The 15,453-nt window shown below is 42.3% G+C and overlaps 1 protein-coding gene across 1 annotated transcript; it reads left to right on the top strand.

The window, feature by feature from the left end:
- The first annotated feature begins 1,660 nt into the window (after positions 1–1,660).
- Rtl9 (retrotransposon Gag like 9) lies at positions 1,661–7,162 on the top strand. The gene is made up of 2 exons (XM_015497981.2): positions 1,661–5,681; positions 6,174–7,162. Exons 1-2 carry the CDS (start codon positions 1,716–1,718, stop codon positions 6,288–6,290), a joined length of 4,083 nt encoding a protein of 1,360 aa, XP_015353467.1. The 5' UTR covers positions 1,661–1,715; the 3' UTR covers positions 6,291–7,162.
- Positions 7,163–15,453: the final 8,291 nt, after the last annotated feature.

Here is a 15,453-nt window from a genome sequence, read left to right as displayed (position 1 = left end):
GGGCAGGCTGGCTGGCTGGCTGGCGGGCAAGAGGGGGGTGTGGCAGGGGATAGCTTAGGGAGATTGCAGAGAACAGCTGCTGGTATTGGGTCCTGCTTTAATGAACTGGCACAGGGTATAAGTCAATTGGCCAGACTAAAAGAGCTAAGGGTGCAAAGGACACTCTATCCCTCTTTGCCATAACTGACAAGGTAAGATCCTTCTGAGTTTTGCCTAGTGGGAAACTGTGACATGTTCAGGGATTTTTCTGAAGATAGGAGGTAGAGGTCATGAGTGCTCTTTTGACTCACCTCTACCATTGCACCAGTTATTAGGATAACCAAAGTGTTAGCAGGAGGTCAGGATTTCTTTTATGACACCCCATCTCGAGGTTGTCCAAGCTGGAGACAGAGGGAAGGGTCTTGGTAATGAGACTAAAGCAGAAAGGTAGATCATGATAGCTCAGTGATAAAAAGTGCAAGTAGCAAGTATTTGGATGGACAGGGGGATCTATGTGATTGCAGGCAAATTATTAAGTTTCTCTGGGTCTTCATTTTTCATTTGTAAGATAAGAAAGAGGACTACCAAAATCTCTGTGTTGCTTTGGGGACCAATCGAGATGATGTGAGTAAAGTGCCTAGCAGAGTGCTTGCCAATCAGTGGGTGCTCAAAAAAGGTTTGCTGTTGGTATTTTGCTGCTGGTTTTCTCATTATCACGGAGGCACAAATACCATGAGATTGGCAAGTTTTGTGACATTGTCCCAAAGTAAGCTGTCTTCCATTTCTGGCATGGGCAGGCAGTGGGGACGTGTCAACCTTGTGTAATGTCTGCATTACACTGTTTTCAAGTTGTGTGTCAAAGAGCTACTTCTGTGACTGCTTATGGGGGTGGGTCAGAGGGGTGAGGCTGTAGGATTGCTGACCCCTGTGTCATCAGAGAAACTTGAAATTTGTACATACAGAGTGTGCCCTGGTGTAGGATATCAAAGAAATGTCTAAATTTCAGTGACATGCACATGCAAAGTGAGCAATAAAGAGTAGTAGTGGTGGCTGTTGTTATTAGTATTATTATTAAGGATGATATTAATAAGCAGAGTTTCAGTTTATGGAATGTTGTTCCCAGTCATTGGTCAGATAAATGCCTTACTTTTCTTGAGAAGGACATTCAAGGACATCAGAATAATAAAATGGGGACTAAACCACTGGCAGGATTCCATGAGCCCTAGGAACTAATGATTATCCTGGGGCAAAGGGCATTTAGTCTCTCGCCAGTACCTTGGCTGACTTGGGAGTGCTGTGGTGGGATAGAACAGAAACCAGGAGCCTGCACTTTTCACAGTTGGCCAGAAGGTGGTGCTGCCACCTCATGTGAGCCAGAACTGTTCTGGCTCATGGCTGCCTGAAGTTGCTAGCTTTTATAAACAGAGGCTGTGCCATGTTACTGAGCGGGTTGGTTTGAAAAGGACAGAGACAAAAGGGATATTTATTCCAGCTTCAGAGTTATGCATTGCTGCATAACTCAATGCTTCTTTAACCTGAGCGGCCCATCTTCAATGCCATATACTGGTCAACACATATAAGCACATCTGCACCATGAATCATTTGTGTATTTTCCAATCTTCTTGATGTTGCCTTTTGATCTCAAACTTGTTTCCTTTTTACAGATTCTCCTGCCACTTGAGCTTCATCAGGACCCCTGATATCATCACTTTAGGGGCTCACTCCACACTGTGGCCATGGCAGATATGTCAATACCTTTAAATTCACTGCAATTCAACAATATGATGAGGGAGGAAAATGTTGATCCCCAAAACAGGGGGACAGCCTTATCTAGACCAATAACAGAGACAAGAGAAGAGGTCCAAATGCTGCATTCTCATGTACAGCTGCCTATAGTCGCAACTTCAGCCTCCGACCCTGGAGGGACACCCACAGGGCTGATGACATCCCCAGCCTTTGACACCATGTCCACACCTCTTATGGGAGCACCAAACTCTGGAGCATTGTCCCCATCACTACTGCCCTCCTCAGACTCTGGAACAATGTCCCCACTGCTAATGCCAACTTCAGACTCTGGGGCACTGTCCCCATTGCTAATGCCAGCTTCAGACTCTGGGACACTGTCTCCACTACTAATGCCAGCCTCTGATTCTGGAACATTGTCCCCATTGCTGTCCACTTCAGACTATGGCTTAATGTCCCCAGGGATGATGACAATTCCTGACTTTGGAACAATGTCCACAGCACTAATGGCAGCACCAGATTCTGCAGAGATATCACCATTGGCAATGCCAGCTCCATCCTCTGGAGTGATGTCTACACCTATAATGAGCGCCTCATCCTCTGAAGCAATGTCCACACCATTAATGCTAGCCCCAGATCCTGGAGAAATATCCCCACTCCTAATTCCAGATATAAACCCTAGGGGAATATCCACACAGCCAATGGCAGCTCCAGGCTCTGAAGCAATGTCTCCATTGCAAATTACAGATGAAGATACTGAAGCAATGTCCAAAGTGCTAATGACTGCCCTGGCCTCTGGAGAGATATCTTCATTGCTAATGTCTGGCACCGACTCTGAAGTGATATCATCACTGATAATGTCAGCTCTAGCTTCTGGAGAAACATCAACTCAGCCAACAAGCACCCAAGACTCTGAGGGAATGTCTACCATGCTCATGTCAGGCCCAGACTCTGGAGTCATGTCTTCACTGCTAATGTCAGCTTCAGACCCTGGAGCAATGTCCACACCGCTTCTGTCAGTCCCAGAAGCTGGAGAAATGTCCACATTACCAAAGCCAGCCCCAGAGGTTGAGGCAATGTCCCCGCTGCTAATGACAGGCCTAGGCTCTGCAGTGATGCCTGCTCAACTGATGCCAGCCCCAGTTTCTGGAGTGATGTCCTCACAGTTAACACAAAATCTAGACTCTGAAATCATGTCTCCTTCATCAATGAGAGCAACAGCCTCTGGAACAATGTCCACACTGCCAGTGAGAGTTTCAGACTCAGGAGTGATGAGAGCTCCTGCTTCAGGAAGTATGTTGACATTGAAGAAGACAGTCCCAGCCTCTGGAGCTATGTCTGCCCCACTGATGGCAGTCACCAACTCTGGAGTGACATTCACAGAGCAAATGCCAACTACAGCCTCTAGAGTGATGTCCACACAGTTACCGATGGCCAAAACAGGATCAACACCCACAAGCTTTATGAAAGGTATGGCTAGTGAAGCAACATCCACACAGAGAATGAGAGCCTCAGCTTCTGGAATGATGTCCACACAGCTAGTTACAGCCACAGCCTCTGAAACAACGTGTGTGCCACAACTGACAGCCCCGGCCTCTGGATTGATATCCATGCATCAAATCAGATCTCCAGTTTCTGGAGCAATGTGCATGTCACAGATGAGGAACACAGTCTCAGGACTGACATCTACACCACAAATGAGAGCCACAGCATCTGGAGCAATGTCCACCCCACTAATGACAGCCAAAGCCTCTGGATCAATGTCCACACCTTTCATGAGAGATGCAACCTCAGGTGTGATGTCCATGCCACAAACGATAGCTCCAGCTTCTGGAGCATTGTCTAAGCCACTAACGACATCCAAAGCCTCTGGAACAAGGTTCATGCAACAAATGACAATGGCATCTTCTGGAGTGATGTCCACACCACTAATGAGAGACATAGCTTCTGGAACTCTGTCCATGCCACAAATGACAGACACAGCCTTAGGAGGCCCAGAAGGGGTGTCCACACTGCTAACAAGAGCCACAGCCTCTGGAGCAATGTCCACATCACAAATGACAGTCACAGCCTCTGAAGATATGTCCATGCCTCTAATGAGAACTCCAGGCCCTGAAGCAATGCCCACATCACTAATGAGAGCCACAGCCTCTGGGAAGATGCCCAGTCATCCAATGAACATCCAGGACTCTGGAGGGATGTCCACATCTTTCTTGAGATCCATGACCTCAGGAGGGATGCAGATGAGAGCCCGGGCCTCTGGAGCAATGTCTACACCACTAACGAGAACCTCAGATTCTGAAGGGATGTCCCCACTGCACACAAGAGCTTCATCCTCTGGAGACAGGTCCCTGCCACTAATGAGATGCCCACCTTCTGGAGAGACAGCTACACCTCCAAGAGCCCCAGTTTATGGAACAATATCTGTTCCACAAATGACAGCCACAACTTCTGGAATGATGTCCATGCCACAGGTGAAGGCTTCAGTTTCTGGAGTAGTGCCCACGCCACTAATGAGATCCACAGCCTCTGGAGGGATGTCCACAGCACCGATGAGAACTCCAGCTGCTAGAACAAGGTCCACTTCACAAATGATACCCACAGCTTCTGGAGACATTTGCACACTCCCAATGCGAGGTCCAGCCTCTGGAGGGATATCCCCACCACTAGTCAGAGCACCAGTCTCTGGAGTCACTTCCACACCACTAAGGAGACCCTCAGTCTCTGGAGCTATGTCCACAGAGTTCATGAGACCTCCAGTCTCTGGAAAGATGTCCACTGCACCACCAACAAACATGGCCTCTGGGGGGATGTCCAAGCAATCAATGAGAACAACAGTGTCTGGAACAACGCCCATGCCTTTGATGTCAGCCATGGCTTCCAGAGAGATGTCTGTGCCACTAATGAAAACCATGGCCTCTGGAGAAATGCCACAAACAACATACACAGCTTCTGGAGGGATGGTTAAGCCACCAATGAGAGTCTCAACTTCTGGAGCAGTATCTACACCGCCTATGAGAGCCTCAGCTTCTGGAACAATGTCCACACCACTACTGAAAACCATGGCCTCTGGAGGGATATCCATGCCACAAATGACAGCCACAGCCTCTGGAGGGATGTCCACACCGCTAATGAGGACCCCAGCCCCTGGGGCAATGTCCACACCACAAACAGCCTTTGGAAAGATGAACACTCCAGAAATCAAAGCTACAGACACCGGAGGGGCATCTACCTCTCACATCAATGTCACAGCTTCGGGATCAAAGTCCACACCACATACGACTGCCTCAACCCCTGGAACAACAAACCAGCCACCAAAGGAAGTGCCATCCTTTGGAATGTTGACCCCAGCACTCTGTTACCTCTTAGAAGAGCAAGAAGCAGCCCGGGGTTCATGCTCTGTGGAGGATGAGATGGAAATTGATGAGGAGAAGCAAATGAAGGGATTTTTGAATGATTCAGAGAAAATGGCATTTCTAGTGTCTCTTCATCTAGGGGCGGCAGAGAGGTGGTCCATCTTGCAAATGGAAGTAGGAAATCCCCTATCAAATGAAAATAAATCTTTCCTGAGCAGATCACAGGGCTTATATGACTCTCTATCTGAGATAGACATCCTCAGTGCTGTTCTTTGCCATCCCAAGCAGGGCCAGAAGTCAGTCAGGCAGTATGCCACCGACTTCCTGCTGCTGGCCCGACATTTGTCTTGGTCTGATGCCATTCTACGGACCAGGTTTCTGGAAGGACTCTCGGAAGCTGTTACCACCAAAATGGGTCGGATCTTCCTGAAGGTGGCTGGCAGCCTAAAGGAGCTGATAGACAGATCTCTCTACACAGAGTGCCAGCTGGCTGAAGAGAGGGATTCCCCAGGCAACTCAAGCCAGGTTTTGCCGACAGCCTGTAAGCGGAATAATGAGGAGGCCATGGAGAATGAACTGAGCTCTCAGCAGCAGACAGAGGAGGTAATGATGGAGAATACACCCTGCTCTTCTCAGTAGAGTTAAGAAAGAAGCAAGAGGGAGGTATTGATCCCCTAGATCATAAAAACCCAACCTGGAGTTTTATCAGTGAATGTAGATGAGTAGTTATTTTGGGTGGATTAACTGCTTTCAGGAGCAATGCTCACCCAAGTTAGTGAAGTTGTGGGATGGTTAAAGTACCAAATCTTCTAATTATAAGGGAACTGGCTGGATTGAGTCCTAAATATTTATTCCAAGTCCAAGTCTAAGGGAGACGTAGCTTCTTTAAGGGGCTGGGTCCCACCTATAACCATAGGCATTTGTAGACTCAGGTCACTAAGGGATTTGGTTAGCCTAGCCCTCTTGTACATTTTATGTGGGTAAATTAGCCAAGTTCTCTAATCTGTTAAGTCAGTGAATTTAGTTAGACAGAACACCTTTTGTCATAGGAAGTGTGATTCTTATAACTGATTTTTTTTTTTTTCTCACTCCCAGCACCAACATGTTCCCAAACGCTGTTACTACCTGAAAGAGCATGGAGACCCACAGGAGGGACTTCATGACCACCTTCGACAGAGCATAGGCCATCAGAAGGCCCCCACCAACAAGTAGTACTCCTGGGACTCTTCTGTGACATCTGACTTGGCTGCTAACTTGAGAACTGGTCCCTGGACCCATTCCATTCAACTACATCATAAACCTTGTTGCCTTCGCCCTCTAGCCTCCCCCTCTAGGCACATCCCACTTTATCTCCCACTTGGCTGCCTTGACCTTCTCTTTCACCCACATGCCTGTGACCTGCCCTGACAATCAGAGTGTGAACTCCCTTTACCATCAAGGCCAGTCCTATTCATTGGTCCAGGGAGAAGTCTAGGCAGGAGAAATCATGTCCTACCTCAAAAACACCTTAGAGTGTCTTGCCGTATGTCACCAGGCAAACTTGAGGAAACCCTGGTTCCATTCCACCTGGCAGGGGAGCCTATAAAGAGTGATACCCACTTGTGTACCATCCTTTTAAACCAGTTGACTTGCCCTTGTATGCCCCAACTCATAGTACCTAAAATGGGTCTTCAGGGTCCTTACCCTGTTTATAGTTTCCATCCTGAACCATTTGTTTTGACCCATATTAATAATAATGATAATAATAATAATAGTGATAGTAATGGCTAACAGTTATTGATAATGTACCATGTGACAGGTACTGGGCTAAACTCTTGACAAGCACCATCTCACCACATTGTTAAAATAACCCCACTTGTTCTTGTGTTGTAAGCTTCTGACCTCTTGATCTGTTGTTTATTGCCCTTGTCTTGTCCTTCAGTGTGGAATCTCTAGCTCTGACCTCTTGGTAACTCCCCTCAGTTGTTAGCTGCCCTCACTCTCCTTGGCTGTTGTGCTTCGTGGCCAGCATTCTTGATAAGGGTTTTGGTCTTTCAACAGGCATAGATGTTAGAACATAACATGAGCAGTGTTTGCCTTCAGGTNCTGGGCTATCATATACCAAGTACTTGAGACAATTTTGTCTCTGGAAAATGGTGTTTCATGTTTCTCTAGGTTTCACTGGCCCATAAGCAGGCAATATTCAGATGTCATTCACCTCTGTTCCCACCTTTATGTTACAGGACCTCGACCACTTGAAGCTTTTCTCCAGTCTATTGGGAGAAACCTAGCAGTTTCATGTACTCTAAAATAGTCCTTGCCAGTTCTTTGACTGCTACCCTGCCTAATGGAGGCCAGATGCATACATAGCCATTTGAGGGCAGCTTTTTGACCCCACTCCAGCTACTGATGTATACTTCTGGCTATGGGAACATGGAAACACTTGCTGGAAGTGGGGGGGGGATGTGAATTAATTCTGGGGCACTCACAGCTACATAGCAAGGAGATGCCTAAATGGTGCCACTCTCCCTTTGGCAGCTTTGGCTGAAGGCACTGATAAATTTACCCAGAAGGTGAGAATGCACTTTTTAGTTGTGTGTCACACTTTTTGCCTGGACACTGAAACAACAATGTTTCTACTATGTGTCTTGGCAAGGCCCCTGTCAAAACAACAACAGCCCTGAAAAGTAGGTGGTCTCATTAATATTAGTTCACAGCCCAGGAATCTGAGGCTCAGGGAAGTTAAATAATTGGCTCAGAGCTAAGAAGCAGCAGACTTCAGATTTGAACACAGGAATTCTGACCCTAGAGCCTCACATACACAAAGTGCTCCAGTATATGGGCAGTTTTATTATTCAGAGACAGTTGGTCCATGTGAAGACTTGCTGAACAATTTTTTCACCAAACAGTGGCCAGCATTTGAAGCTCATAAAGTTGGAGGTCTGAGCAAAAATGGCCCTGATTACCCCCACTCCTTACCCAATTGAGATCCAGATATGAATGCTCCTGGAGGTACTTGGGGGAAAGTCTTCTATATTCAAAGAAAAAAATCAATAATTGTGGAGTGCTCAGGATGTTCTGCCTATGGTTTAGCTGTAGGTTCAGAGTAGAGCAGTTTCTGTTCTAAGCTTTGGCCTGAGAAGGAAACTGAGATTCCCCCTTGAGCATTTTCCAGTTGAGAAGAAATAAATCTTGAACCCAGGAATCTGCAAGTGCAAGGGATTTTTATGGTTACACCAAAAGCTGGGTCCTCTTTCTCAGTACTTATTTCCCCTCTTTTCTACTTTTCCTTTAGGAAAAGGGAGACATGAATAAAGAAGAAAGGTGATTAATTGTTTAGATACTCCATGACCCTACCTTCCAGCACCATACTTCTTCCATGGAAGGTAGTTCTGGCTCCAAGTTTGGAGGAGAATACATACACTAAAAAAGCATGAGCACTTCTGGTTTCCGTCATTTGATAGAAATAATCTAGAGTGGCTTCTCCCCGTATAAACTCAAAAAATGCTGGATAAAGTTTGGGAAAAAAACTGAAATAAAGAAAAGAAATTCCCCATGGTAAAAACCAAATGTTGATCCTAATGGTATACCAATAAGTTCTTGACCTCTCTAGGGTTGCTGTAGTGGAGTCAGAAGAAATCTGGGCCAGCTGAAAAATGAATACTTACACAGTGCCTGTGGAGCAAAACTGAACCTCTAATTCTATATACGTGCTCAACTACCACTCAAGAGTCAGTACAAAAGAAAGATATTTTCTTCTTTTTTAATAACAATTATAGAATGCTGCATGAATTTGGATGTCACCCATAATGGTTTGCATATTACTTGTCCCTGAAAAGCTCACGTGGCAATGGAGGAATACTCAGAGGTGAAATGATTATATCATAAGACTTATAACCTAATCAACAGATTAACCTATTTGATTGATTAATAATTTGAATGGATTACTGGGTGGTACCTGTAGGCAGGTGGGGTGTGACTGGAGGAAGTAGGTCATGGAGGGCATGGCCTTGGAAATTATATCTTATCTCTAACTCTCCTTGGGTTCATATTCATTGTCTCTGTCTGTCTGTCTCTCTCACACTGTCTCCTGGGTGCCATGAGCTGAGCAGCTTTCCTCTGCTACAACATACTCCCAAGATGTTCTGCCTCATCCCAGGCCCAAAACAATGGAATCAGCCAACCATGAACTGAGACCTCTGAAACTGTGAGTCCAAAATAAACTTTTCTTCTGCTAAGGTGGATCTTGTCAGGTATTTTTGTCACAGTGATAAATAGCTGACTAACATATCATCTTTGTGCAGGATCATGCTAATCTCCTCTGTGTAATTCCAATCTTAGTATCCATGCTGCTGAAGCTAGTACAGAACAAAGATGTTTCTGACAAAGAATTAGATAATTTACATTCTTAGAAAAGGTGTGGCTCTTAGAGCTAGGCTGGACCTGGGGAAGCTGGCAAAATTGAAAAAAAAAAAAGCCCCCATCCTATGACAATCTTTGCTGAGAATTTCACTTATCTAAATACTGACATAAAAGTGAGTATTGAATACATTGGCCTTTGCTTTTCCTCAATTTCCTCTAATATGTTCTAAATTTTTTTGTAACAGCTTTATCAAGATATAATCCACATGCCATATAATTCACCCAATTAAAGTGTATAATTCAATGTCTTATAGTATATTCACAATTTGGGTAATGACCACCACAATTTAATTTTAGAACATTTTCACCATCCCACAAAGAAACTCCATAGCCAGTAAATAGTTACTTCTCACTTTCCTCTCCCCACAGTCCCTGGGAATCATTAATCTACTTTCTGTCTCTCTAGGTTTAACTCTTATGGGCATTTCACACAAATGGTGTCCTATATTATGTAACCTTTTGTGTCTGGCTTCTTTCACTTAGCATAATTTTTCAATTATGCTATATTTTTTAAATTATGCATAATTTTTCAATTATGTGTTATAGTATATGTTTGTACCTGATTTCTTTTTCTAGCTGAATAATATTCCTTTGTATGTATACTCTGCAGTTTCTTATTTTTTTTAACTTATGCTTTTTTTTAAAAAAAATAGTGTCTTGTGGGTGTACATGATGGTGAGATTCACTGTGGTATATTCATATATGTACATAGGAAAGTTAGGTCAGATTCATTCCACTGTTTTTCCCTATCCCATCCCACCACCTTTTGTTTCATTTCCTTTTGTCTACTACACTGATCTTACTTCTATTCTTTTTTCTTATACCCCCCATTTTGGATTAGTTTCTGCATTGTGTTTTTACATTCTTCAGTTAATTGACATTTGTGTTGTTTCTATCTTTTCATTATTATGAATAGTGCTGCTATGAACATTTATGGAAAAGTTTTTATTAAACACATACCTAGTAGTAGAATTGCTGGAGTATGTGATAATGCACCATTTGCATAATTGCCAAACTTTTTTCCAAAATGGCTGGACCATTTTTTCTTCCTACAGTGTGTGAATATTCCAAGATCTCTATCTCCTGGTCAACATTCCTTATTGTCTGATTTTTTGATTGTCACTATTTCTGTGAGTACGAAGTAGTATTTCAGTATGATTTGAATTCATGTTTTCTCATGGATGATGTTGATCTTCCCTCTAATATACTTTAATTATAAACTCAACCATCCTATAATATAGTACCATGAATACTGTTGGAAGACTCTGGAAAAAATGCTGGAAATATGCTCCTCTTGTTTTCCAGTCCTCCCAAACTGTGCTATTCTCTTAATCCTTTCAGGATCAGGTGCAGGAGTTTAGAAACACAGATTCTCCCCACTGGCTGAGACCTGCAGCAGCTTTCTTTCAACTGCTGCCATTTCCAACAATAATTGCCTCAGAAGGAAGGTGAGTGTGGGCTTGTATTTTGGGATTTGCGGAAGGTCCAGAAACCCTAGCCCCAAATAGAATCCACAGGGAAATGTGGTTGCTGTCTTGCAGATTCTTTCTCCTTTTGTCAAGACCTAAAATAACCTAAACAAATAATTCATTGCTGTTGCAATAACTCATTGGGCTAGGACCCTTTCTTCTTCTGACACCACTCAGAGTTTCCCCATAACCTGACCACCAGAAGTTAACTACCTCTATCCTGAGAGGGAGAGACGAAGCCAGAGAGTGAGAAGAGGAGAAGGGGAGGAGAAGAAAATAAAATAAAAATCTGGGATCCAATTCCAGATATGCCTGTAACAACTTTGTGACTTTGAGGAAGTCACTTGGCCATTCTAGGCCTCAGTTACCTCATCTTTGCTACAGTTAGATTCTCATTAGGGAGACAGACTAGGTGATAATTGCTATTCTATCTAGACATGCTCTGAATGTGGGGAGGGATTTAAGTGGCCTGGGGAGAAGACTGCTGGGGCCAAAGTCCAGTCTGAGCCATTGCTAGAGGGCAGCATTGTATCAATAATTACTCTAATAATGCTGGCTGGGTGTAGTCATCTCAGCATAATTTAAAACTGTAGTTTCTTACTCTCCCATAAATGACATTCTTCTGAAGAGAAAATAGTTTTGGAAAAAGTATAGACAACCCAGAGGGAGAAGAATGTTTCTCACCCCTATAAATTTTGTTGTTCATTAGCAAATTCAAGACAGAAAAGGATTTGTGTTTCTATTTATTTATTTATTTATTTTTTATTGGTTGTTCAAAACGTTACATAGCTCTTGACATATCATATTTCATACATTAGATTCAAGTGGGTTATGAACTCCCATTTTTACCCCAAATACAGATTGCAGAATCACATCGGTTACACATCCACATTTTTACACAATGCCATATTAGTAACTGTTGTATTCTACTACCTTTCCTATCCTCTACTATCCCCCCTCCCCTCCAGTCCCATCTTCTCTCTCTACCCCATCTACTGTAATTCATTTCTCTCCTTGTTTTTTTCCCTTTCCCCTCACAACCTCTTATATGTAATTTTGTATAACAATGAGGGTCTCCCTCCATTACCATGCAATTTCCCTTTTCTCTCCCTTTCCCTCCCACCTCATGTCTCTGTTTAATGTTAATCTTTTCCTCCTGCTCTTCCTCCCTGCTCTGTTCTTAGTTGCTCTCATTATATCAAAGAAGACATTTGGCATTTGTTTTTTAGGGATTGGCTAGCTTCACTTAGCATAATCTGCCCTAGTGCCATCCATTTCCCTGCAAATTCCATGATTTTGTCATTTTTTAGTGCTGCGTAATACTCCATGGTGTATAAATGCCACATTTTTTTATCCATTCATCTATTGAAGGGCATCTGGGTTGGTTCCACAGTCTAGCTATTGTGAATTGTGTTTCTATTTATTATCAAGCCTCTTTGCTTTAGGTCTCCTTTGGATGCAGCTACACAGACACGTTTTCGTCTTTGGAAATACCACCAGGACTACCAGGGAAAGGTTCAGATACATTTGAAACCTCTTCCAGAGGTTTGAATCACAAATTTGGTGACAGAATTTCTTACCAGAATAATAATTATTTTTATTTATTATATTTAATATTTATTAATATTTAGGTCCAGCCTAGTCGCTTCCTTCTTGACTTATGCTTATTACAACCAAAAACACTGGAATACTTTAAGATATGGATACATTAGAAAGAATCATCTGGAAGTTTCCATATTAAATCTTTTGGTTCTCTATATTTCATAGTGTTTGGGTAAGTTTCTGCATGTCAATGTGACATCCCAAGTCAACCCAGAGTGAGGACAACAAATATATATGGCTAAAAAACTATTCAAAACTAATATTTCTGAAGTTCTCTCTTTGGCTATTGCACATTCTTTAGTCCCTTATGAAATTGTGCTCCTCCTGCAATCTCAATATGTATATGGGATATTTCTAGGACAGGCAGGGGATGCATCACGTTTGACTTTTACATAAAGACAGGTCTCTTATTGCTCATAAAATAAAAAAAATAAATTGCACACATTGCAACTATCAAGAAGGGGTATACATTTCTACTTACATGCGTATTCCAATTACTAGTAGTGGCTGCTTGTGTATTGGTGAGAAAGCTTATTAGGTCACATTTAGGACATATAAGAGAGAGGATAAGTTAGCAATTACAGAGTTCCCACTTGGAATGTCTGGACTTATGACTTTCAACTTCATAAAATTCATATTCAATTCATATGAATTAAGTAAAAACTATACTTTCAATTTTGAATTTGGAACTTTTCTCAAGATAGTATATGTGTATTATACTCTCTCATGATGTTGGGCAGTGGCAGTGAACCCCAGCTCCCAGTCAGCCATGCAATCATAAGGGGAAACTTTGATACTCTAAAGTGTACTGTGTTGATGAGCTATAATGCTTGGTAGGTTAGGCATATTAATGCACTTTCAACTGATAATATTTTCAACTTATGATGGGTTTATTGGGATATAACCTCATTGTGAATCAAAGGACATCTGAAATTAGTAATCTGTTAAGAAGAGGGATGTAGATACACAAATTGAGAAAATTGTCATCTGTAAGGTAAAGTTATGCAAATGGATTTAATTTATTAATAATGAAAATAAGGAAAATAATTTAAAAATCAAACTGGAAAATTACTGAAAGAAAACTGAGATATCTCCAAAGATCTAGAATATGGCTTTCCCTGGAGGGCAGTGTAAGTGGTCCTCAAACATTCCTAGAATCAGGGACTTGAATGCCACCAATATCCTTGTTTTGTTTTTTAAATATTTTTAGTTGTAGATGGACACAATTTCTTTATCTTATTTATCTATTTTATGTGGTGCTGAGGATCGAACCCAGTGCCTCACATGTGTTAGGCAAGTACTCTACCCCTAAGCCCCTGCCCCAGCCCCAGTATTCTTGTTTTTAAATTTCCACTTCTCTTCTCTGCATCTCTGTTTACATTGATTTATTTCCTTTCTCACTACAAGGTGATTTTTTCCACACAATGGACAATTTGGCTCTCTAAACCTGTGCTGTCCAATATGGTAGCCACTGGTCACATGTGGCTATTGAGTGCTTGAAATGTGAATAGTCCAATGGAGATGTACTGGCTGTAAGTGGAAAACATGCTCTGGATTTTGAAGACTGAATACAGTAGGGAAAAATAGAAAATGTCTCATTAAGAAAACATTGATAACATGTTACATGTTACATCAATAATATATTGGATGTGCTGAGCTAAGAAAAACATATTATTAAAATTAATTTCACATGTTTCTTTTTGAATGTGGCAATTAGAAAACTTAAAATCATATACTTTGTTCACATTATGTTTCTCTCAGATAGCACTGCTGTACAGCAATACAACTTACAGCTACTTGGAGAGTGATTGTATTTTCTTTGATCAAATCCTAAAAAGTGAGAGAAAAGGGCCTTATTGGTGAAGCTGATCCAAATGCATAGCTAGAGAACCTTCCTATGTGGCCCATGATGTAGGGCCATATGAGTATGTAACAGCTTCTGCTGGGACATGAAATTGGGGTGGGCAGAGAAACAATGCCAAGAAGAATAGAGGAGACTCCTGGGTAGATAAAGCAGTAGGTATCCTCCAACCTGGAAATATCCTAAATGCCTTTTCTTTACCCTCAAGCCCCCATGGCCAATTATATATCAAGTTCCATTGATTTTACCTTCATCTACTTTTCTCCATCCTTAATGTATCTATCACTCTGTTAGTTCTGTCATCTTAGCTAGGGATAAGGCAGTCACTGGCAAGTAACATTTATTTATTTTATTTTTTTATTAGTTACACATGACAGTACAATGATCTTGACAAATGATACATTTGAATCAAATGGGGTATGATTTCTCATTATTCTGATTGTACAGGTTGCAGAATCACATTGGTCATACAGTCACGTATATACATACAGCAATAATAATGTCTATTTTATTCTGTTGCCTTTCCTATCCCCCTTCCCCTCCCCTCCCCTCCCAATCACATCTCTCTACCCAATCTAATGTGACACACTTCTTTTTTTTTCTCCTCACAACATCATACATGTATTCTGTAATATGATGAGGGTCTCCTTCCATCTTCTGTGCTAATCCCCTTCTCCCTCCTTTTCCCTCCCACTTCTCTTCCCTATTTAGTGGTAATCTTCTTCTCATGCTCTTCCTCCCTATCCTATTTTGAGTCACGCTCCTTATATCAGAGAAGACATTCAGCATTTGTTTTTTAGGGATTGGCTAACTTCACTTAGCATAATCTGCTCTAATGTCATAGATTTCCCTGCAAATGCTATGATCTTGTTATTTTTTAGTGCTGAGTAATATTCCATTGTGTATAAATGCCACATTTTTTTATCCATTCTTACATTGAAGGGCGTCTAGGATGGTTCCACAGTCTAGCTATTGTGAATTGTGCTGCTATAAACATTGATGTGGCTGCGTCCCTGTAGTACGCTCTTTTAAGGTCTTCAGG

The sequence above is a fragment of the Marmota marmota genome, unplaced genomic scaffold, assembly GCF_001458135.2.
Source record: "Marmota marmota marmota unplaced genomic scaffold, marMar, whole genome shotgun sequence".
Classification (NCBI taxonomy): Eukaryota; Metazoa; Chordata; class Mammalia; order Rodentia; family Sciuridae; genus Marmota; species Marmota marmota.
The sequence above is the reverse complement of the archived record's forward strand: the minus strand, read 5'-3'. Positions and strand labels throughout refer to the sequence as shown.